The 23,559-nt window shown below is 35.8% G+C and overlaps 1 protein-coding gene across 9 annotated transcripts in view; it reads left to right on the top strand.

The window, feature by feature from the left end:
* MYO6 (myosin VI) overlaps positions 1 to 23,559 on the top strand; it is a 104,702-nt gene that overhangs the window by 62,877 nt on the left and 18,266 nt on the right. For all 9 annotated transcript variants that reach the window (XM_035320933.1, XM_035320929.1, XM_035320927.1 and 6 more), the window contains 15 exons: positions 1,985 to 2,142; positions 2,479 to 2,570; positions 3,023 to 3,095; positions 4,830 to 4,957; positions 5,992 to 6,087; positions 8,273 to 8,446; positions 12,084 to 12,122; positions 13,706 to 13,799; positions 16,305 to 16,435; positions 16,517 to 16,594; positions 17,506 to 17,635; positions 18,465 to 18,555; positions 19,979 to 20,129; positions 21,361 to 21,569; positions 21,951 to 22,029. In XM_035320933.1, coding sequence (XP_035176824.1) covers positions 1,985 to 2,142; positions 2,479 to 2,570; positions 3,023 to 3,095; positions 4,830 to 4,957; positions 5,992 to 6,087; positions 8,273 to 8,446; positions 12,084 to 12,122; positions 13,706 to 13,799; positions 16,305 to 16,435; positions 16,517 to 16,594; positions 17,506 to 17,635; positions 18,465 to 18,555; positions 19,979 to 20,129; positions 21,361 to 21,569; positions 21,951 to 22,029 — 1,723 coding nt within the window. The remainder of the gene's footprint in view (positions 1 to 1,984; positions 2,143 to 2,478; positions 2,571 to 3,022; positions 3,096 to 4,829; positions 4,958 to 5,991; positions 6,088 to 8,272; positions 8,447 to 12,083; positions 12,123 to 13,705; positions 13,800 to 16,304; positions 16,436 to 16,516; positions 16,595 to 17,505; positions 17,636 to 18,464; positions 18,556 to 19,978; positions 20,130 to 21,360; positions 21,570 to 21,950; positions 22,030 to 23,559) is intronic.

Below are 23,559 nucleotides of genomic sequence, written 5' to 3'. Positions count from 1 at the left end.
CAGAAATAGTAATCACGAGGTAGCTTAGTGCTTGGGCATCCTGGGAAGTCGAGGAAATGATGCAACATGGGTAAGCTGCGTAGTGTTAGTTTTCCTTTTCTGACTTGCCAGTTCTGTGTGCTCCTGGGTGAAGGAGGCTACCTGGAGGGGGCGACAGAGCAGTTCTGCGGCCGGGGCACCTTGAACCTCATACACCTCGTATGTGGGGCTTGCTGAACAGTTCAGATGAGTTATTTCTTAAATGTAGATTTTTGCATATTTGAAAAGTTCCATAGCTGGTTATCCACCACCTTAGCTAAACAGGCTGACCTTCGACCTAATACTGATGTTATAGCTGTAGTCATCCAAGGGTATGAGGCTAGTTATGGGGAGAGGTGAAATAGGGAGGTACCTGGGGAGAATTTGTTTTATGAAGCCAACTGACTATTTAGAAAAAGCAGGAGAGCTCTTGGCATACAGCTGAACCCATCATCTCATAGTCTTCAAGACAAAGAGGTCTACTGTGGTGACAATCTTGACGTTCCTTCCTGCAAATTATATCAGTTAGCAAGGCTATCTCCCTAAAAATCTCTTCTTTTGATTTACTTTAACTTGGATATATCAGCATGTCATGATACAGCATTGCGCAAAGCCTTTGTGTACCCATAACTGTTTGAAATTTTAAGCCTTCTTTCCATGCATTAAATTTTGATACCGTTAGGGCAAGCAGATGTCAGTATGTCAAACATTTTTTTTTTCTTCTTTGTATTTATATTTTTTATTGACACGGAAAAATCCTTTGGAATGTTTTTTATCTTTGTCAGTCTCATTCTGTTCTGGTTTGATTCTGTTCAGGTTGTTGGGAATCTTACTTTTGATATATTTGATCGAAGTGCAATTTGCAATCATACCATAAAGGCAAAAGTTCCTTTTTCATATTTTTCTCATTTATTTCTTAAAATTTTTCATAAAGCTTTGTCCTTCTATAAATTGTCTTATTCTGAAGACTTCTACAAGTACTTCCTGAGCTGTGTGGAGTAAAACAGTTTTTATTTTTGGTAGCCGTCTGTTATTCTGAAACCTATTTAAAAGAATGTCTTGTACAATGTATTCATTCAGGAAGTGAGATAGGTAAATGTGCTTTTAAATATATGCATTTTAGTCAAGTCACTGTCATACTGACTTCATGGAATAGGTAAATACATATTATTACATGTATAGCTAGTGTACGTATTTATATTTCTGATATTCCCACAGTTCTTTGTATCATGCATTTAATTGTATTTGAACTTGTGACTTTTTTTTTAAAAAAAACAAACTGTAGACAATGACGACTGCTAAATTGCAGTATAAACTTGTAAATTTACAACAAATTGTCATAACGTAGAATAAAACTTTATAAAAAGGGATGGAAAAAGGTAAATTCTCACTGTTTTTCCAGTGTTTGAAAAAAATCCTCCTATTTGGGATTGTGTCTAAGTTTCATCACGAGACCACATGCCCTATCTGTGCGTTTTTTTTTATTGTCACCTGATTAATGTACAGTCCTATAGTTTCAGCTATAGCCTTTATGAAAACATAGGGTCAAAGATGTCAGAGCAAAATTGAACTATAGCTTTTATTGTAATAAGCAGCTCATAATAAATAGTTGAAATATTTTTGTTGATAAGAATATGTTTCAAATGTCTTTTTCTGGCTATTTTCAATATAGCCGTTAACTATTTAATGAATGAGAAAGAAGTAATCCGCATCTTATTCCTAATTAGTTTAGTGAAACATTACTCTTTCTTTTTATAGATAACATACTTAATCTAACTTGGGAAGATAATACTTAGTCTGACTTGGCAAGGCTGTTTCTTGGCACCTAGGTTTAAAGCCCAGCCTTTTTGTGTCCTGTTTTACAAAGATTGGAAAGATACTTTTTAAGTTTAGGGCTTAATTTCAGTTTTTTCAAGTGAGAAATTCTGAAATGTAAGATCTCTCTTTTATTTATTTTTTTTAATAGGGTACCCTTGAAAGTGGAACAAGCAAACAATGCTCGTGATGCCTTGGCTAAAACGGTGTATAGTCATCTCTTTGACCACGTGGTGAACAGGGTGAACCAGTGTTTTCCATTTGAGACTTCTTCTTTCTTCATTGGAGTTCTAGATATTGCTGGTTTTGGTAAGTATTCTTAACAAATAATTTTTTTTTCTAGCAAGCTGTTATTACCACCGTAATAATACACACATACAGTTTCATTGTGTGGGACCTTGCTTTGGTTTGCTGCCAGATATAACTAACTGTCTGTTGTTTGTCGTAGAAATATGATCCGCCACAGCAGTTTTCTTTCTCTTATATGCAACTTGAAAATCTGTAACATCTTTTATTGTATTGAAAGAAACACGTATATATCAAGAGACATCCTTAAATATTAGCACTGTGAAACTTCTCTTATTTATTGTAATGTAAATTGTTGTAATGCTGGTTTATCACAGATGTTCAACTACTATTTTTCAGAATACTTTGAACACAACAGTTTTGAACAATTCTGTATCAACTACTGTAATGAAAAACTGCAGCAATTTTTTAATGAAAGAATTCTGAAAGAGGTACGTTGTATTGTTAAATTTGATTTTTTTTTTCAGTAAAAAGATACTAAAATAACATTATTTTCCATAAGATTGCTCATTATGCTTATATTTAAAAAAATGTTCAACCACAAGTGGTCTTCTTGCTGTGTGATGTGATTGTGCTAGAAAAGAACGTGACTTTTCAAGAAGAAACATCTTCCTTTCTTCTTCCCTTAAAAAAAGCTATGAAGAATTCTTACTCTAAATACCATTCATTAAAATAGGGTATCCAAATATCAGGCAATACCTTGTACATAATGGGAGTATCTAAAAGCATTGTTATATCATTAAGGAGGTGAGGTTGGAATATACTAAGCTGTGCAAGGGAATTCTAAAATGTGTGTTTGTTCATGCCCAGTTTCGGTGGGTAAAAAATATGTGGTGAGTCATATTTTTTCTTTAACTATTATTCCTTATTTTTCTTTGTAAAGGAACAAGAACTTTACCAAAAAGAAGGCCTGGGGGTTAATGAAGTGCGCTATGTAGATAATCAGGACTGTATAGGTATGTACTTTTGAAATGTCAAGCTATTCATTAGCATCTTGGAGAAAAAAGCTTAAACTACTTCAAGCAGTTAGACGTAAAATATAAGCGGTGCTAGTAATTTCATGCTTTTTAATAACTGTTGAAACCTTGTGATTTCTTTTCTTTTTTTTTTTTTAATTCCATTTCCAGTTGGTAATGGATCCATGTTGTGCTACAGTGTGTTATAACTGCAGGTGGGACTTGTGAATTTTTTGGCATTTTCATAGAAAACTAATCAGAATGCCTAAATAGAACAAGATAAATAAAAAGAAGAGTGTGGGGGTGTCTGAGGGAAAAAGTTCCATTATTTTAAACACCCACCCACCCTTTTTGTTTGTGTGAGCCAACTGGCAAAGAAGCAAAATGAATTATAGGCAATAGGCTGTAGAGATTCTTGTTGCTGTTAGGTTTGCACAGACTGATAGGCCAGGGGCTTACTTGTTTTCTTTCTGTTCAACTTGTGCTCTCCAAATTGGTGTATTATGAACAAAATTTGACCTTGCTTTTGCATTTGCAGCAATTCATTTATGGTAACTAGTCGGTTCTGGCTGGATTGAGGATTCATAGTGGCAGAATTCAACATCTGTTGCAAAATTTCTGCTGCTCTGAGTTTCTGTAGCTCTGCTGAAAAAGTTTTCATGTTGTTGGATAGGATTGTGCAGTTGGTAACTCTGACTTAACTAAAGATGATAGCTCTTGCCAATCAGGCCTCTTAGCTATCTCATGAAAAAGCAATAGAAAAGTATCTGAAGGAGGGAATAAAAACATAGCAACAGAAAATGTGATTTTAATGAATGCAAACCATAGCTCTTCTAGTGGTTTACTAAAGCATGTGTGTGAGCCTGTTCCCAAGAACGCTGTTATCATGTAGAGACAGACCATTATGTTTCTGTAAAAAGGGTTGTTCCCCCAGCCATCCCATACCTGTTTGTTTTGAAGCATAATCTCAGATTCAAAAAGGGTACCCTGCTGCCTATTTAAAGAGAAGTTCTCTCTCTGACTCATAGTGGGAAAATGAGTCAGGTTGTAAAGGCTGTAGACAAATTGTCTTTTACTACCCATAGAAATGGCTTGAGCAGCTTACATAAGCATACAAGTAGTAGTCCCTAAGCCATGACCCCTTTTACTATTCCATGTGACACCCCACCACAGATTTTACACGTTTCTTCATTGTATAAGGTATTCTTAGGTAAGTTAGTAAAATCATGGCCTGATTAAACTATTTAAGCCTTTTTTTTTTGTTCTTGAGTAGTCAGGAGAAAAGGATTTTCTACTGCCTTTAGAAGTGATTGAGGAAAATAATGTTGGTTTCTATAGAAATATGATTTTGCTTAAGGTGTTGGGCCAGGCCAGTGATAGCAGTTACCTGATACAAGCAATTATCTCATAAAGACCTTTGCTCATACTACAGGTGCATTCAGGTACCTGTGGGACTTAGAGAACTAAATTCAGCTTGAGACTGTAAAAATAAAACAATCCCTGCCGTATCTCTTTGCCCTATGTTCCTTGTATTAAAGTTAGAATTTGATAATATGTGTAGAATCTTGATTAAATCAACAATTACAATTTATAGAATTAATTTGCAGTGACTTTGTGTTAACAGCTTTCCCAAGATAGTTGTGCAAAACTAGATAAGTAGCACTTTACACTTTTAATGTTCAGTTCTGGTATGTGATTAAATATTTAATTTTTGTGTTTTGATATTTTTAATAGATTTGATTGAAGCAAAATTAATAGGTGTTCTGGATATTTTGGATGAAGAAAATCGTCTTCCCCAGCCAAGCGACCAACATTTTACTTCAGTTGTGCACCAAAAACACAAGGACCATTTCAGACTCTCTGTAGGTTTATTTGTGTTGGCTGTCTTCTTTTAATAAAGCCGTTCTTGGAACTGTTGATAATAACACTGAATTTAATGAAAACCTTTTCTAAGAAATCTCATACCACACCAGTTTGTGATCTGTATGCTTTTGTTAAGGACAAATTCAGTTATTAGGTTTGTTTTGAAAGTTCACGAAAGGCTTGTTAAGTCTTCTAGCAATTCCAATATCCTGTTGAAAGTATAGCCATATTCTTCACTTCTGTTTGAAGACTGTTAGTGTGTAAAGCATGAAAAGGAAAAACAAACAAACAAACACATTTTAATTTAGTCTATTTCATATCAGATGAGCTATTTTGTTGTTAATTTCCAAAACTGCTTGCTTTGGAGAGTATTTCACTTGCACGAAGTGTCTAGCTAACACTTCAGCCATAAAAGCAAGTAACACACCAGGTGAATTTATTTGTCGTTATTTCTTTAACATACAGAACTCTGTGGAAGGTTAATACAAACCATTGCAACTTTTATACATGACTTCTGTTGAAATACAAAACAAAAAATCAAAATCCCTGCTGAAAAAATGCAAGCAAAAGGAGCTAAATAAAATTGCCAGCTGCTTACTTTTCTTAAAGTATCCTCTTAAGCTTGCTTAATTAGGTTCCTGTGCAATGAAACATTCTTGATCATAGATCAACATATGATCAACAAGGTGGTTGCCTTTTAAAAACATTTTAATCTTCTATCTAATCCTGTTTATAGACAAGGCTATTTGTCAGCTTGTCATCAGCTGTGCAATAAATGGAATAGAAATTGTTGACAAAAGTCAACTAAGTAGATTTAGCAATCCTGGACAATTTTATTTTGAAGGGTGTGAATGAAAATGAAAATGGGATTTTCAAATATCCTGTTTTGAATTGAAATAGTAGTGGTCTTTACAACTGTATTGCAGGCAATGTCACTTTCAACATCCTGGCAAAATCATAGTGATGTCCTAGGAGTACGTTTTTCTCACTCTCCAGTGTAATTCTTCTTTGTAATTCAAATTTTTAATTCCAGATCCCTAGAAAGTCTAAATTGGCTGTTCACAGAAATATCAGAGATGATGAAGGCTTTATTATACGGCATTTTGCAGGAGCAGTATGCTACAAGACGGTAATGTTACTTAAGTGAAAAAAGTCAACTGTTTTGTTACGCTTTATAATACTTTTCAGTGTATATTGGTAAAAACAACAACAACAAAATTTGTTAATTGGAATAGAAATTGAAAAGTTGGCGTGTTTTAACTTTGAAATTAATTTTGTGAATGTGTGACAGAATTGATGTATTAATTTCTTTTAACTTAGATGACAGACTTCTGTTGACATATTTTGTGTGTCAAATCTGTAGGTAACAGTGTCAACATTAAAGATGTTGAGCCACAATCTGCTACAAATCGTATGTCAACAGAGATCTGCATCTCCAGCAGGGGAATGTACCACATAACACAGAAGTGTTGCTAGATTTAAGCAGACCTTTTCAGAAGCATGCTTGTTCTATGCAATGTCAGTTTATTATGCGTTAAAGGTCACATTTTATACTTGTTCTTTTCCATTTCTACTGTTGGTAGAAATGAAAGAATATAAAATATCTGCAATTGTCACCTTCAAATACATGCTGAACGCTTGTCCTTTTTTTATGACTATTAATCGTACAAAAACGTTGAAACATCTTAAGCCAACATCTAAAACACAATTCTTGAAAAAAAAAAAAAAAGGGTATGGGATAAATGAAAGATCCATAACACTTCATTGTTCTCCTCTAATACTCCAGTGTGTAAAAGGGAAGCTACTTCCAAAGATATGTTTTGTCATTTGAAAATGCAGACTATCAAGGTGTGTTCTTACTTCAAAGTACTCCAAGAATAACAATGATTACTGCAGTGTTTTGAGATAGGTGCATTCTGTAGATCATTTTAAAAACAAGACAGCTGAAGTCTGTGTGCTACAAAAACCAAGGTCACACACAGACTCAATATCAAAATAATAAATGACATCGGAATGCATTTATTTATGTTCACATGGTCTATGTTTACTGTCTACCTCACCATCGTATGTTAATAATACTATACGATTTCTTCAGGAACAGAACCAGATATTTGCGCATAATCTATGTTCTCTGAGCTAATCAGGTATGAGGCAGCTTTGGTCCAGAAGCCATGCTAACATGCTTGACTTTATTTAACCCCTTCTTCAGAGGGTTTGACTTAGTTTGGGCCTTAGCTGGACTACAGCTGCTTTGTATGATTTTCATAGTTTATTTCTCACTGGTCTTGTGGCAGCTTTCACAAGCTATTTTCTGGTGAGGGCATTCACCTGTCTACATTTATGTTCCTGTTGTGTTCTCATAGTCCAAGGGAATTTGGGAGGCCTGTGTTTGTCATTTGACTCCCATCACCTTTAAATCCTTTTATGGGATGTCTTGGCAAATTCATATTTTCTCATTCAAATTAATTTTGCCTTCTTCTGTTCATAAATGTCAAAGCAGCTATTGAAGGTGCATCACAAATTCTTGATAGAGAATTTTGTTAGTGTGAAATTGGATACAAGTGTCTTGATCTTTGAATTTCAGTTTAATACACAGCTCTTAACGCTTAAAAGTGAGTCAATTTAAATAAAACAGAGACGTAGGGCTTGTAGGAAGGGACGATACCTTTGGTTAAAACAACTGTTCTTCCATGGTTGCAGTACTACTAAGATAACTGTTTTTAATTTCATTTTCCCAACTTCAGTTACATCAGTTAAAGTGTGCATGCTAATTCCTATTTCACAACAGATCTTAGCTCTTCTCTGCTTGTAATATTTAAGCTTCTCAGAACTATCAAATTGATGCCCCACCCTGGAGGTGTTCAAGGCCAGGCTGGATGGGGTGTTGGCCAACCTGATCTTCTGGGTGGCATCCCTACCTATGGCAGGGGGGTTGGAACTAGATGATCTTTAAGGTCCCTTCCAACCCAAGCCATTCTATGATATGCTGAGTACTGGAAGTGGAAATGAGTGTAATCATTGACAAAAGCACAACCGGTGTCATAACAGGCAGTAAACCTTACCTAGGGTTTCATAATTCCAACAATATCCTTCAAACTTAACAATGTCTTCCCTCTCTGTCATTAATGTTTTGTGTGTCCAGATGAATAGTTTGAAGTAACATGAAAATATTTATCCTCCATATTGTTGCTGATCTTTGAATATATAGAATTCAGCTTTTCTTTAATTTTATCTTATTTTTTACTTTATTTTTTACTTAAGTAATTGGATCAGTGAAACAAATGTGCTATTATTCCTTGGCTTTTTCTTTTCAGACACAATTTGTGGAAAAAAATAATGATGCTTTGCACATGTCCCTTGAATCTCTCATATGTGAATCCAAGGACAAGTTTGTTCGACAGCTGTTTGAATCTAATACCAACAACAACAAGGATCCCAAACAAAAAGCTGGAAAACTTAGTTTCATCAGTGTGGGAAACAAGTTCAAGGTAACATAACATAGCAAATAATCTATTTTCTTATAATATATGCCATTTCTAAGTTACTTAAAATAAGTAGAACTTAAGGATGGGAGAACTAGTGGTTACTAGACATTCATGCAGCAAAAATGTTGTTAAATAGATGTTTTTTTCTACTAAATTGTAAGAAACCAGTATACTCAACTTGTGCTATACATTTCTGTCAAAATATGTTTGATAATAGTTCTTATTGAGATTATGCAGTAATTCATAAATCAGGATTTTGCAAAGCCACATGGAAGTCTTTTATTTAAAAGGTTTAATTTCTTGATCTAAATTTGAATTCTGTGGATTTTCAGGAGTTCTAAACATGACAAAAGGTGTTCTTCCATCCTATCTTAATTTTGTGCTGTATAAGATATTATCAGTTAGTTGCAGTTTACCATTCTCAAAGTTCAACGCTTAACCTAACCACTGTTTTTCCTCTTAAAAATATCAATAGTCATGGCTTTCACAGAAATATGTTCATTGTGCTGAATGTTTCCTTTCTCAATACCTGAATCTGATGCTTCTCCTCATTTTCTCCTTTCTTCTGCTTGTTGTAAAGCTGACCTTCAAACCTTGTCTTCTCCAAATGTTTTCTGCATCCTTTTCTCATTCAGCAGTTTTATTTTAGCTGGACTATTCCAGCTCAGGATGGCTAGAAAAAGAACTATAGGGGAATTAAGAGAGGAAAAGCAGGCACAACCATGGGCTGCAGGTAACTTTTTCAATCTCATGGATTTATTGTTGATAGAGCTGCTGCAATTTCAGTAAGAGCTCTTCTCAACACATCTGGGCCAGATCCAATGAAGGATTTACATGCCTTCAAATTAAGTGCTGTGACATTTTTGGTATGTTACCTTGCCTAAGGCACCTAAAACCCCAATTCACATGTCTAGACCCTTTATGCAGTCCCTGGTGAAAGCAAGTACCTTAGAGAATTCCACAATCTGCAAGTAGAGGGGGGTCTAGCCAGTAGCAAAAGAGTTTCTGCATTTCTACTTAATGTTAAGGTTATGTGCTGAATCAGGACTGCAAGATAAATTCTTTCTTGTATAAGTGTATCCTGTGGCTTAGTGTTCTGTAAAAATGCAAAGGCTGGAAGAAAAGGAAGGATTTAGTACCAGCACTTGCTTTTTGTATAGCAACTGTATTCTGATTCTGGTCTATACTGTGTTCAGTGTTTTAACTCTTAAGTGTATGACCCTTGGCAGTAAGTTATTGGTTAGTCTGGCAGAGGGAATTCCTTGTACCCTTTTGGTGATGCGCTGTTACGTATCCAAAAATAAATTTTGTTTTGGAAGCATAGGAGAGATGGTCTGACTTGTAAAGTAGTGTTTCTGGAATTTAGCTGGGAATTGGCCATTCTGCTCTCTTGAGTTTTGCTCTGATCATTATTTCCTCCTCCTTCCTATTATATAGCGGTTGTAGAATTAAGCTGTAGCAATTGGTTTAATATAAAATGTATGAACAGAGGACAGAATGAAAAATGGAATTACATGCAGATATGTGACCTCCTGGGCAAGCCCTGCAACCATGAATCTGTTGTAGGTGAAGCTGAGATCCATTGTGTTTTATAATTGCATTTTCAAAATGAAAGCAACTGGGATCTTTTGAGATAATTTCCACTTTCTTCCATCTGGGTTTTTAGTTCCTCTTGGATTTAGCATTCCATGTGCAGTAAATGTGGAAATGTGAAAGATACAGTTGTCCAAGAAGGGTTAAGTAAAAAGGGAGGCATTTCATAAGTTAAGCAGCAATTGAGTGGGAACGTTCTGGATTGTATTTTGGTCTTTGGTGTTCACCTCTGCATCTAGAACAAAACTAAAAGTCCTTTTTGGATCTGGCCCATCAATCTATAGTTCTTTCAGTGTTTTCAACTTTCATGGCATTTTGAATGTGTGTGTTAATTTCAGTAATTCATTTACTGTTACCTTCCCAGACACAACATGTACTATTGATGAGCACTAATAGCCTTGAAAATTTCAATTCAGATGCCGTCAAAATACTTTGTTATTTGAGTAGAAATTTCATCTCTATAAGAATAAGAATTCTCAACCTGTCAATATGTCAGTCAGTCTTGAATTCTTCTAATTACATCAATTACTAGATGATGGAGGGAGTTGTTTTTACAAAGCCCTTCACACGTCCCTTCCTTACAACTAATTAAAATTAATTCACATAAACCAGTTGAGGAAATGAAGATTAATTACTTCATCAGATCTACACAAGAATCTTCGGGATAGTTTTACCTTGATATAGTAATGATGGATTAAATTGTGATAATTCAAAGAGCAATAGTTTTAGCAATATGCCTTATTTATATGATCATTAGTGAAATTAACCCGAGGGAGTCTCCTATTTCTTGTCAAGTTATGACTATAAGGAAGGGGCATTTTTCCTCTAGCAGAACCATATTTTGTTGATGGAAATTAGGTTTTCCTCTACAAAATAAAGTGTTTCCTACTTAAGAAAAGATAAAAGTTATATTCAAAGTAGATGAAAACTGTATGTGAGATCTGAGCAGGAGGTTATCAATGTTTGTCATACCTCTTGTGGAACTCCTTCTGTCTCTCTAACTATATCCATGAAACATACAAAATACAATTGCGTCTACTGGAAGGAACACCGACAGCTGTAGGTGATGCATATTGCTGATACAAATCTGTTTGCCAGTACTTGAGGTAATTGAAAGATCTGGTTAAAAAAATCAGTCAAAAGTAAGATCCTTTCCTTTTTGGTGCCAGTACAGAAAATGAGTATGTTAGGACATTCAGAATTTTGTCCTACTTCAGTCTATATACCTAACATTTGCTAGTAAACTAGAAAGGCTAACGCAACAGTAATCTGTGTGGTAGAACAGACACATCCATAAAGTGAAAGTGTAAGTCTGGTTTTCTGATGTGGTCCTGGAATATTTAAGTTACTACCAACTTACATCCCTACCAATGGCAACTGTTTCCCAATATCCTCCATAACTGGTAATTCTGAACTTTTCTCTCCAAATTAGTGCAGATTTGTGGTATTATCACAGTATGTTTAAATACATCCATAGTTAAATGTAGTTTAAAATTACAGTCTGTTTTCATCGATGCAGAATTAAAATTTTGGAAGTTTAGAATTAAAAATACATTCTGACGATTCATTTACTGAAATGACTTGACTTAGACTCTCAAGCCAATACAGCTTTCCCCCCCAAAAAGCTGAGTTTATCTCATATACTTTTGGTGTTATTTAACATACAAATAGGCTTGTTAAAGATTAAATCTGGACTTTCACAAATTTTCAGTGTATTTTTTGGATTATTGCTGCTCAGTCTCATTTCCTTTATAACTTTATTGCATATTTCTTTTATTTTCCCAAATGTGCATGCACTTCTTTTTGATAACTATGTTGTTGTAAGTAACTGGTCATACATAGTGGTGTTGTACAGTTAAACATAAGTAATTTCTTCAGGACCATTCATGCACTCTTACATGATTTTGTCTGTTAAAATATGTGAATGTTTGATTTATCAATTCCGTTTGATTTACTAACAGTAAATGTGCATGCAATAATGCTGTATCATTGTTCTGTATGTATACTTGTGGTTGTTAAGACTACTGAAATGTCTTTTCTTTTGCAGACTCAGTTAAATTTGCTTCTTGAGAAGCTTCACAGTACTGTAAGTATATACAGAGATGCAGGCGGCTTATCATTTTCTGATATAAGTCATAATTCATTATCTCATGTAAATGTCTCATGTCTAGTGATAAATATTTGCTTCAGAGTTTGCAGTTATATGACACCTTTGAAATGTCCTGCTCTGCAGGTGATGAGTATTAATTTGCCTTTCAAAACAAAACAAAAGCAAAACTCTGAAAAAAAAAGTAGAATGGAAGTTACACAATTCAGGTAAAAAATACTAAAACTGTCTGAGCTGCAATCTCCATTCTTGTCAGTTTCATTTCCCTCCATTCATTGGTAATCATCGGTGACTAATTTTCAAAAGATTCAGAGATGTTATTTAGCAGTAAGACAATAAATTATAAATTTCTGTTTTCAGATTCCATAAGCTAGTTAGAACTAGAATGTTTTATTTCACTTTTGTGGTAGGCTGCAGATACACAGATGCTCAAAGAACCTGCTTCCCCTAACGAGAATTTGCTGTTTTAGCTGATGTAATTCAATAGCTTGCAGAATTCTCCATGCAATTCAACATACTGATTTTTTTAGAAGATGCATTTGTAGGAACACATTCTTGTTTCTCTTGACAGAGTGTTCTAACCAATTGTGAATAGGGGATTATGCTCTGTCAAAAGAAGGGCAAAAACAAGGCAAATGATTTGGACAGGTGGTGGAGTATAGTTAAGGTTTCACAGAAATCATGAGGATGGTCTGAAAGAAAGATAACCTCCATCATTCACAGCACAGTGGAACCGAGAGTCAGTCCAGGGAAAAAATGTGGCTGGAGGTGCTCTGCTCTGACTTCAACTAACCCACGTCCAAGAATGTGTTGTTACTAGAGAGGTTCCTTGGTGGGTTCTCTCTCACTCTGGTCTGTGAAAAACACTGCAAACCAGCAGTAGAAATATGTTTTGTTAGTCCCAATTTCATTTTAGTTTATAAGGTAGGAGGTTATCATCGGCTACCTGTTAACAGAAAAATTTGAGTAATCAACGATGCCTCACAAAAAAAAAAAATCATCCTTAAATAGAGGATGGCTATGAATTGACCAGAGAAAGCAGTGGTCAAAATCGTAGAGGTAATACATTTGGGGATGAGAGCAGGCTGGAACCATGTGAGGGAAGGGAGAGTGAAGACATGAGCCAAAAGAAATTGTAAGAAATGAAAGCTAGAAAAAGGGATGATCAAGTTCATCTGGTATGATTCCAGTGTCAGGAGACTGGTAGCATGTGAACTCTGGAGAAAGAAGGCATTTAGGTGATATGATTGTGGAGATGATTGTAGTAGAATCTAGACCGCTAAATCTTAGTTAGATTGTTCCAGTGGTAAGCAAAACAGTTCACTGAAAACCCGAAAGTCAAGGTTCCAATTAATGGCTTGAGCATTGAGGTCAGTTACATCAAAAGAAAGGCTGGACTGAAAAAAAGAATGTATGAGAGCAAAAGAATGTCAGTTTCTTTTTTAGAAAGGTATTGTTTTATTTCTTCCCTTTCCTCCGCCACCAGTAATTCTTAAATGACTTACATATTTCAGGAGGTTTCAAAATGTACAGATTCTGCTAACTCATTGTTTTGGTAACAGGGATCTAGCTTTATTCGGTGCATCAAACCTAACTTAAAGATGACAAGTCACCATTTTGAAGGGGGGCAGATCCTCTCTCAGCTTCAATGTTCAGGTAGTGTATGCCTCTGATCTTTTTCCCTCTGATATTTTTTTATTTACTTGGCCATTATAGATTGATCTAAGTTTGAAATATGTGGAATAGAATTGATACTTATTTGATACTGAACCCTTGCTTTCTAGAAGGTAGCTTATTTATGCCTTATAAACAGTTACTTAGGTGCTCAGTAACTTCTCATTTTAGTTAATAAAACACAGAAGTGATTAATTTGAACAGCGGTAAGGTCTCATCTGTATAAGAAGAGTCATTCTGCTTTCCATCAGCTGTTTATTCCCTTGCTTTTAATGAGAGTTAAGACACCTGGTGCATGTGTAAGAAGTCATGTATTGGCACTTAAACTGCATCAAAAGAAGCAGAAGTGATTCGCCTCTCTGCTCTCATGAGACCCCACTGGAATACTGCATTCAGCTCTGGGGCACCCAGCACAAAAAGGACATGCACATATTAGAATGAGTCCAGAGGATGGCCATGAGGATGGTCAAGGGGCTGGAGCACCTCACCTATGAAGACAGACTGAGGGAATTGGGGTTTGTTCATCCTGGAGGGGAAAAGGCGCTGGGGAGACCTTATAGTGGCCTTATAGTACCTAAAGGAGGCCTACGGGAAAGCTGGGGAAGGACTCTGTGTCAGGGAGTGTAGGGATAGGACAAGGGGGAATGGGTTTAAACTAAAAGAGGGTAGGTTTAGATCAGATATTAGGAAGAAATTGTTTCCTACAAAGGTGGTGAGGCACTGTCCCAGGTTGCCCAGAGAAGCTGTGGATGCCCCATCCCTGGAGGTGTTCAAGGCCGGGCTGGATGGGGCTTTGAGCAACCTGGTCTGGTGGGAGGTGTCCCTGCCTATAACAGCGGGGTTGAAGTAGATGGTTTTTAAGGTCCCTTCCAACCCAAACCATTCTGTGATTCTATGAAACTTAGATTTCCTGATATGGAGCTGAATCCTATCTCTTTGTGTTGCCAAGAGTATTAATAGTGCAACAGCTCAGTCCAGAGCAACAGAATTCCCCTAAATTGTTGTGGGAATTTCTGTGAGAAACCCCTTTGTGCATTTAGAGAAGCATGTATTATCTGAGATATCTAGTCATTGATGCCTGTTTTCTTTGATTTTTATATATAGTATGCTAGAGTTGTCTGTTTTACTTTTTCAGAATTTCTTTATACTAGTGTTTGATTTGGAGCTGAGCTTCCAACTTCAGCATCGTCCTTCCTGTTGCTTTATGTTATAAATTGTGATGCTATATTTTCATTATTCATGAAATAGGCACTTTCAAAAGTTACATCTTTATTTTAAAGGACAAATATTAACAGTTTTGCTCATTCCTCACCAAACAGATGAATGAAAGGCTTTCTTGGGAATTAATGTTGTTATTGTTGTTCTTCATAGGGTGTTTATTCACAAAACTACTTCAATATTTTTCCATTTTCTGTCTTTTTGTATGTTTAGTAGCTCGTGCCTTTTTTTTTTTTTTTTTTTTTTCTCTTTTTGGAGTTATTTCTAGGTTCTGGAGCTGGTGTTTTAACAAGCCCACCTGTGTTTCACGTTGTGTTACCATTGCAAAACCTTGATAACTTCTCAGCAATTAGAATTCCATTAAGAACATTTAGCAGTGGATTTCTTCAGGTTAATAGCATGTCAGAGAGGCAAAAATAAAAAATGAAACTTTTTTCCCACCATAACAATTGCAATGTTTTACAGTAGCCTTACAAGCTCACTTTTCCATGTGTACTTACTTAAGCTGCAGTAAATGAAGCTCAACCTAGTAAAAAAGAAAAAAAAAGTCATAATATGTAAAGTTTAAAAAGTAGCAGTGAGATGAAGTGCAAAAAGACATTCTATAATGACAGCAACCACGAATTACAGGTAAACTTCTAAGCTTTTAAACTTATATTGAAAACGTGTTGTAGGGTTATGTAAAGCAGTGGGCAAAATCTGGCATAGCCTTTTTTGCCTGAAGTGATTTGAACCTTTTCCTGACTTTGTGTCTGTGCTTCACTGATGCCCTAGTTACAGCTAAAATATAGTAACAGCATTACACCATATCAGCTGATACCTAGTGCTGCAAGAACACAAAATGTTCTAGCACTCCATTTACATTTTACCCTGCATCTGTACCACAACTCACAAATATCTTTTGCATGCTAAAAATAAAAGCCTGGCTGGGCGTTGTTTGTTTCTTTCTTTAAAAATGAATTACAAAATATCAAGTCTTCTAAAAAGAAAGAATGACAAAAAAAAAAAAATGCTCACAAGACTAGATGTTACTTATTTCTCAGAAAGGGAGAAAGTTGTATGGGTTCTTCTCATCTGTTTGGTATTAACTTTTTGTGAATGATCACATGATCAAGAAATTTTAGAGGCTAAATCAAGCCCCAGCTGAAATTTGTGGTTTGGCCTCTGAACAACGTCTGTGAGGCTTATGCCATAAGTTATCATAAAAATCCCTGCTTTATTTGCATTTTGCTGATTCCACCTTTTGTGCATGTGTTTCTGTGAATTTAGGAATGGTGTCTGTTCTGGACTTGATGCAAGGTGGTTTCCCTTCGCGAGCTTCATTTCATGAACTGTATAATATGTACAAGAAATACTTGCCTGAAAAATTGGCACGACTGGATCCTAGACTCTTTTGCAAAGTAAGAGAGAAATCTGAAAATGTATTACTGTTTTATTTTGAAGGGGGAAAAATATCAACCTAACTGTTTTCTGTGTTTCAGGCACTGTTTAAAGCTTTGGGACTGAATGAAGTAGATTACAAATTTGGGTTAACCAAGGTGTTTTTCAGACCCGGCAAGGTAATGTTTCCTGCACTACATGAATATGAATCATAGAATAATTTGGGTTGGAAGGGACCTTTGAAGGAGACTTTGTTCAACACCCTGTTGAAAATGTGACCAACTTCAATAAGGTTGCCCAGGGTTTTTCATAAACACTGTTCATAATCTGGGGGGGGGGGAATCAATGGTAACATTCATAAAATTGATTTCATGGTATTGTTGCTAATGCTGCTGTATGTCTGAAGTAATGATTGTGTTCCACAAGTTGCCCAGATGTTGTACCAGTCACTTAAGACTATTTTGTCAAATATTAAGACGTCAGAGCAAATAAATAAATATTTTCTACTAAAGTCTATTGTAGCTGAAATCTCTTTCTCTGATTGTGAGCATTGCTGCTGCTAGGCAGAGAAAGAAGTAGGGAGCTGTACGAAGGAAAATTGTAGTCATTTGAAGATACAATTACCAAAAAGTAGAAGTGCAGGGTTTTCAGAAAAGATTGCCTTTACTTGGATTTCTTACAGAAAGATTAAAAATTGAGAAAGGTTTTCAGGTTTTTATTTTCCCCTAGATACGGAATTAGAGGTGTCATGAAATTGTAGAAGATCAGAGTGAGTATTCAGGAAGTGGAGAAACAAATAATTCTTAAAAATGTAGGCAACAGATTTTTAGTGTTTAATAAATGGTTGGATTATGCAAAATGCTAAGTGTTGCACATCAATTTAAAAATAAAACAGTAGTCATTCCTGTTATTGTTAAATACCCCAGATGTACATGCTCACTGGAATTAATTGAAAACCAGTGTAATGGTGGCATAGTTTGCATTAATAATATTTTACTTTTTTATTTTTTTATTTTTTTAACTCGCTCTTAAATAGAAACATAGTCTAACACTCTGTTTTCCTCATTTGTAAATCTGGTTTTGCATTTAGTTTGCAGAGTTTGACCAGATAATGAAGTCTGATCCGGATCACTTAGCAGAGCTAGTTAAACGAGTGAATCACTGGCTTATCTGCAGTCGTTGGAAAAAAGTTCAATGGTGTTCACTCTCAGTGATCAAATGTATGTATTTTATGCTTTATTAATCTAAATGTTTGTTAAAAAATAGAGCAAACCAATTATTACCACCTTGAAATGTGGCCAGGGGCATGTATAGCAGATGCTTCCATACTGAAATCTGAGTACTTTCTGGGTTGGTGAGATTTCTTAGGCTTTTGTTAGGGAAGTATATAAGCGCTTAAAGCTGAGGTTTGTAAAAGTGGTGGTAGACTGTATCTCCCCACCTCCGGTATGTTTGGGTGCTTACCAGTGCCTGGGTAAACACCTGCTCAGAAATAGCTAGCAAGCACAAGGATTGTGGGGGAAGAGACATCAGTAGGAAAAGACAGTTCAACTCTCAACTGACACCACTGAGTTATTTAGACCTGGGAAGTGCCTGCACAGAGGTTATCTCCGGATGAAATCTGCATGTTTGGAAGCAATGATATGAATAACAGGGCTGACACCTCCACTCCAGTTATTACTGCTGATAAGCAGATCACTATCAAATATCAAATAGTTTCTAACTGTTTGGCCTGCCCACCTTGCAGTAGAAACAAAGCGGTGAGGAGTAGAGGTTGGTGGTGATAGGAGTTTTGATTGCATTTTTTTTTTTTTCTATTTGGTGTGTGTGTGCTGGGCGCTGAATTCTGCCTGTTTGTTTTGTGGGGTAGCCCTTAAGCCTAGCACGGGATTGTCAATTCTGTTATATCTTAGGTGTTTGGTTTCCAGTGTGGACCTAGCTCTCAATGCATGCAAGCTACATACAGTAGCCATCAGGTGTGTGAGGAATATAAAAGTTGTGTTAAATTGTTTAAACCATTGAGACTCAGTGTCTTTTCTGTGTTTACAGTGAAAAATAAGATAAAATACCGAGCCAGTGCCTGCATCAAAATACAAAAGACTATTCGTATGTGGCTTTGTAAGAGAAAACACAAACCACGGTAAGAGGATATTCCTTTCCTGAAGAAAATTGGTATTTCTATAATACTTCCTTGTGAATATAAAGAAGAGATGTACTATGCTGAATTAAATGTATCTTCATAGTGTGTGTGCTAAATATGATTGAAAGGGACTTTGAGAGGTACCATATTCTACCTCTCTTTCCCAAGGATGAATAGCTAAATAACACTAAAACCTAAATTACATATAAGCAAGACTTTTTTTTTTTTTCTTATTTTCTTTTTAATGAAAAGGGTGGTAAGATACTGTCCCAGGTTGCTCAGAGAAGCTGTGGATGCCCCATCCCTGGAGCTGTTCAAGGCCAGGCTGGATGGGGCTTTGAGCAACCTGGTCTGGTGGGAGGTGTCCCTGCCCATGGCGGGGGGGGGAGTAGAACTAGGTGGGCTTTGGAGGTCCCTTCCAACTCAAACTGTTCTGTGATTCTATAAATCTGAACATTTCCAAAGAGATGTTTATTAAGCTCTTTGTTCATAAAATCCTTCAGTGATAGCTTAGGTATTAGGAATCCTTAATTATGTCTCTCTAACTGCAATTTAAGTTCAATAATTCTTGTCCTTTATTCATTCACACCTTCCATTATAGGCTCCCTTTCTTCTTTAGCTTAATAATTATTTGTTCTGTCTGTCTTGCCTTTCCTTGGAATCAAGTAATTCCATTAGCTTTAATCTGATTGCATGGAATACTGATGGAAAAGCCACTGGTCATTAAGCATTGCTGACACTTTTTTTTTTTCTTTCATAGAGATCCAGCTGTCTGGTCTTTAATACTGGGATTATTTTACATATATATAAAATACATACATGTATTTTACATCCTTTTGATAGTTATGTATAATTTTGGTCCTTGGCATTTCTGATTTCAGTGACTTCTTTTTAGGAAGACTGTCTGCAGCATTGTAATTTGTGTGTATGGCCTTCTGGTTCTTTAAGAAGCTGCAAGTTTTCCTCGATGCCTTTTTTTTCTCCTAGATATTTTTTTTTGCTGTGGAGTCTAATGATCTGATTCCATGTTGTATAATTAAGTTTTATCTGATTCAGTCCTGTTATTGATCTTTCAATGTCACATCTCAAATTCATCACTCCAGTCAAAGTTTTCGAGTGGTGGTGATTCTAATGATTTGTTACTGAGACAAAAGCATTGATTATCAAAATAAAAATCCATTTTTCCATTTTAAGTCACCATTTGCTCAAAGACCTGGTCATCGGTGATTGGTATTAATGATGGTTGTTATTAAAAGGCTTCTTTATGGTTCAATTAGTTCATGCTGATAATTTTTGAATTTCAGAAAGATGGTGAGATTCATCTGAAGGCATAGTTTGACTCCTCTTTAATGTGAATGGTAGCTGTAGTTTCAAATATGTCACCTTTTAAAAACATCTCAAATAAAATGTCTTAAATTCACAGCATTGATGGTCTGATAAAGGTGCGTACACTGAAGAAGAGACTTGATAAATTTAATGAAGTAGTAAGTGCTCTGAAGGAGGGAAAAGCAGAAACAAGCAAGCAGATCAAGGAGCTGGAATATTCTATTGATGCTTCAATGACCAAAATTAAGGTATGGGAGAAATAGTTTCTTTCTACTGGAATCTTTTAAAACCTTAATCTAAAGTAGAAGGTCAAAGTATTTTCTTTTTTAAAGGAAAGACATTTAAATATAGAAGTGTCATTTTTCAGAGACAGTGGGCACTACTACATCCTGTTCCAAATTATTTGTGAATGTAACTGAAGTAAATCTGGATTTTTGAATTATTATCCGTGTTTCAAAATTGGCACTGGAGAGTTTAAAGCAAAAATGTGTCTTGATCTTGTGAGATGGGTGTTGCTAGTTGTTTGCTTGTTGCTTTTATTATTAATCAGGGCTGAAATTTACAAGCATTTATCACAGAGTGAGGAGATTGATATTCCAGTTATTAAGTTTTTTTCAGACCTGATCATGAAGGGAAATCAGTTGCTGAATTTGCATCAAGGCCTATAATTGTTAGTCTCTTACAAGGAAAGCACACAGACAAAATGAAAGCTCACTGGAATTTACCAGTGTTAGGAAAAAAAAACTTGAGTTCTGTGTTTCATACCATGTAAATAGCCTTCTAAGTGTCCTGTATGAAGATTTGTTGTTTAAAATCACTGTTGGAGCAGTTATAGAGTTAGCCTATCAACCTATACTTCTTTCTTTTCTAATTAAAATTATACAACTTGATTCTCATCATGATACATCCTTGTAAAAGGTTAGGAGACACCCCATGTCACAGTTTTAGTGGTATAAATCATTGTAAATTGTAAAATTCAAATTAATTAAATCATTAATTAATTCATCATTAATTAAATCATCACTATCAATGAAATTTGGAGGCAATTGCATTATTTTTTCTTTCAACACGTTATTTGCCACTGATAGCTTTTTTTTAATCTATTACTTACAATGTGCTCCTTATTAAAACATAAAACTAGTAAGATCTCAGTTTTCATCTTAGGATGGTAAGCATTAATTTCTGTTGCATAACTGTGGGGTTTCAGAAATGAAGGCATCTTTTAAAGAAAAATCATGTCTAGTTTCAGTGATAAAATGGAGACTACTTCCTACAGTTTTATAAGAGAGAGGAGAATAATGGATCCAGAGGATTTTAGGAAGGAAGGAAGGCATGTTCAAGGTCCCCAGTTCTGAAGTATAATTTAATTACAGCGCTCAGTGCTTTCAGTTCTCAAATAGATTTTTCAAATACACATTTTTAAAAAGTGAATTACAAGTGAAAAGGAATATTATACCCTCTTGTTGTATCATTTTGCAGACCACTATGATGACTAGAGAACAGATCCTGCAAGAATATGATGCTCTAGTTAGAAGCTCTGAGCAGCTTCTGAGTGCACTGCAGAAGAAGAAACAGCAAGAAGAGGAAGCAGAGAGGCTACGACGCATCCAAGAGGAAATGGAAAAAGAACGAAAGAGACGTGAAGAGGAAGAGCAGCGCCGAAGGAAGGAAGAAGAAGAAAGGCGTCTGTGAGTGTCAAACAAGTTGCTGGTTTTAGAATGAGAAGAAAATAGGGAAGGCACTTTAATGAGGTTACTTATAATAATCCTATGCTTAAAGAGAGTCACTTTGCGGTGTGCTATCCGCTGTTAAAATACTTCCTTTCCCCTGATGACAATTTCTAATTCAGGTGTAATCAGAATAGACGATGAAAGATATTTTATGATGCAGCTGGGAGTAAAAATGGATTTAGAAAGGCCCTTGGCTTTACATACAGGATCTTGTCATCAGGACTATATAGACTCTTGGATTACCACTTAATTTTATGGAGGATGATTTCATATCTCTTGTTCACTTACTTTGCAATAACTCACCAAAATTTTTCATTTCCTCTTCCTCTTTTGTAACAGGAAATCTGAGATTGAGGCAAAGAGAAAACAGGAAGAGGAAGAAAGGAAAAAGAGGGAAGAGGAAGAAAAGCGAATTCAGGTAACATTTTAGCTGTGTTTTTGTTGTTGTTTTGTTTTGGTTTTGTAGCTTTTTAAATCTTTTTCACAGTGTAGGACCTCCACGCAGTCTAATGGCTTATAAATGAGTTTCAAAATTATACAGCAGTATTAATTACATTAGGCACACTTAATATAATCTGTCTAGAATTAGTGCTATTATTGAATTACAACTACAAAAGGAGGAAAAGATGCATAAGATAAATTCAGTTTTCAGGTAGGAAGGAATGTGCATGTGAATGAGAGGCATAAAAAAGCTTCTGCTGGCAGCAGAAGCCGGAGAGATTTTTGGATTAAGAATGTATGTTTTTTCCGAGACATAAGACAGAAAGGACCAAAAAGGTAATGTCTAAAAGTATTATTATTTCTAAAAATTCTTCTCACAGTGTTTGTTGACATAACTGAATGGGAATAGACAGCAGGATGAGTTCCCTTTTTTTTTTTTTTTAGCAACTTACAGTTTTAATAATGAAAAAAATAAAGCAAAAGTAAATAGAAAAGTAACAGAATGATACTTTACTTTTATTAATAAGACTAGCTATCAGGAATTTTAGGTCCTTGAGACTCTTATGAAAGTCTGGAACAAGGAAGACATGCACTCAGTGGAGAAAAGTCAGATTAGAGAACGTTTAAACTGGAACCATGTGAGTCCATGAGACATGATAGGATGCACCCGTGAGTGCTGAAGGAGCAGACCAGTGTTATTGCAAAACCACTTCTGATATCTTTGAGAGCTCATGGCATTCAGGGGAAGTTCTTGCAGACTGCAAGAAAGAAAGTGCTACTCCTGACTTTGTGAAAGGCAAGGAGGAGGATCTGGGGAACTACAGGATGGTCAGCCTCACTTCAGTCCCTGGGAGGAGGGTGAAGGAGCAAACAATTCTGGAAACCTTTTAGAAATGTGTGAAGGACAAGAAGATAGTAGCTAGCATGAATTTATGAAAGGGAAGCCATGCCTGGCTAATCTGATAGCCTTCTCTGATGAGATTATTGGCTTGGTTGGTAAGGGGAAAGAAGTGAACATTATTAAAACAGTTTTAGCTGTGCTTTCAACACTGTTCTCGTAAGCATCTTCCTAGGCAAAGAGATGAGGGATGGGCTAGATAAGTGGACAGTGAGGTAGCTTGAAAACTGGCAGGACTGCCAGGCTCAAGGGGCTGTGATTAGCAGCACAGTGTCTAGCTGGAGACCTGTCATTTGAGCTGTACCCCAGGCATATATATGCACTTAATAATAATAAAAAATAATTATACACTTCTCTGTGTGTGTAAATACCTGCTTGGGGAAGTGTAAAGCAGACAAGACAGAGGCAGACTTGTCTGAGTGGTATCCAGAGAAAGTACATGAAGCTGTGGCAAGTTTGGGGCACTCTTTTTTTTTTTTTTTTTTTTTTTTTTTTGGAAAAGTCATATGCAGACTCAGGCCATGTCAGGTATCAGCTTACTTGTAAACATTTTCAGAATATTAGTAATATTGAGAGGCTACTAGTACCCCCCTTAACTACATCTGTGTA

Source organism: Oxyura jamaicensis, chromosome 3, assembly GCF_011077185.1.
Source record: "Oxyura jamaicensis isolate SHBP4307 breed ruddy duck chromosome 3, BPBGC_Ojam_1.0, whole genome shotgun sequence".
NCBI classification, from domain to species: Eukaryota; Metazoa; Chordata; class Aves; order Anseriformes; family Anatidae; genus Oxyura; species Oxyura jamaicensis.
The sequence above is the reverse complement of the archived record's forward strand: the minus strand, read 5'-3'. Positions and strand labels throughout refer to the sequence as shown.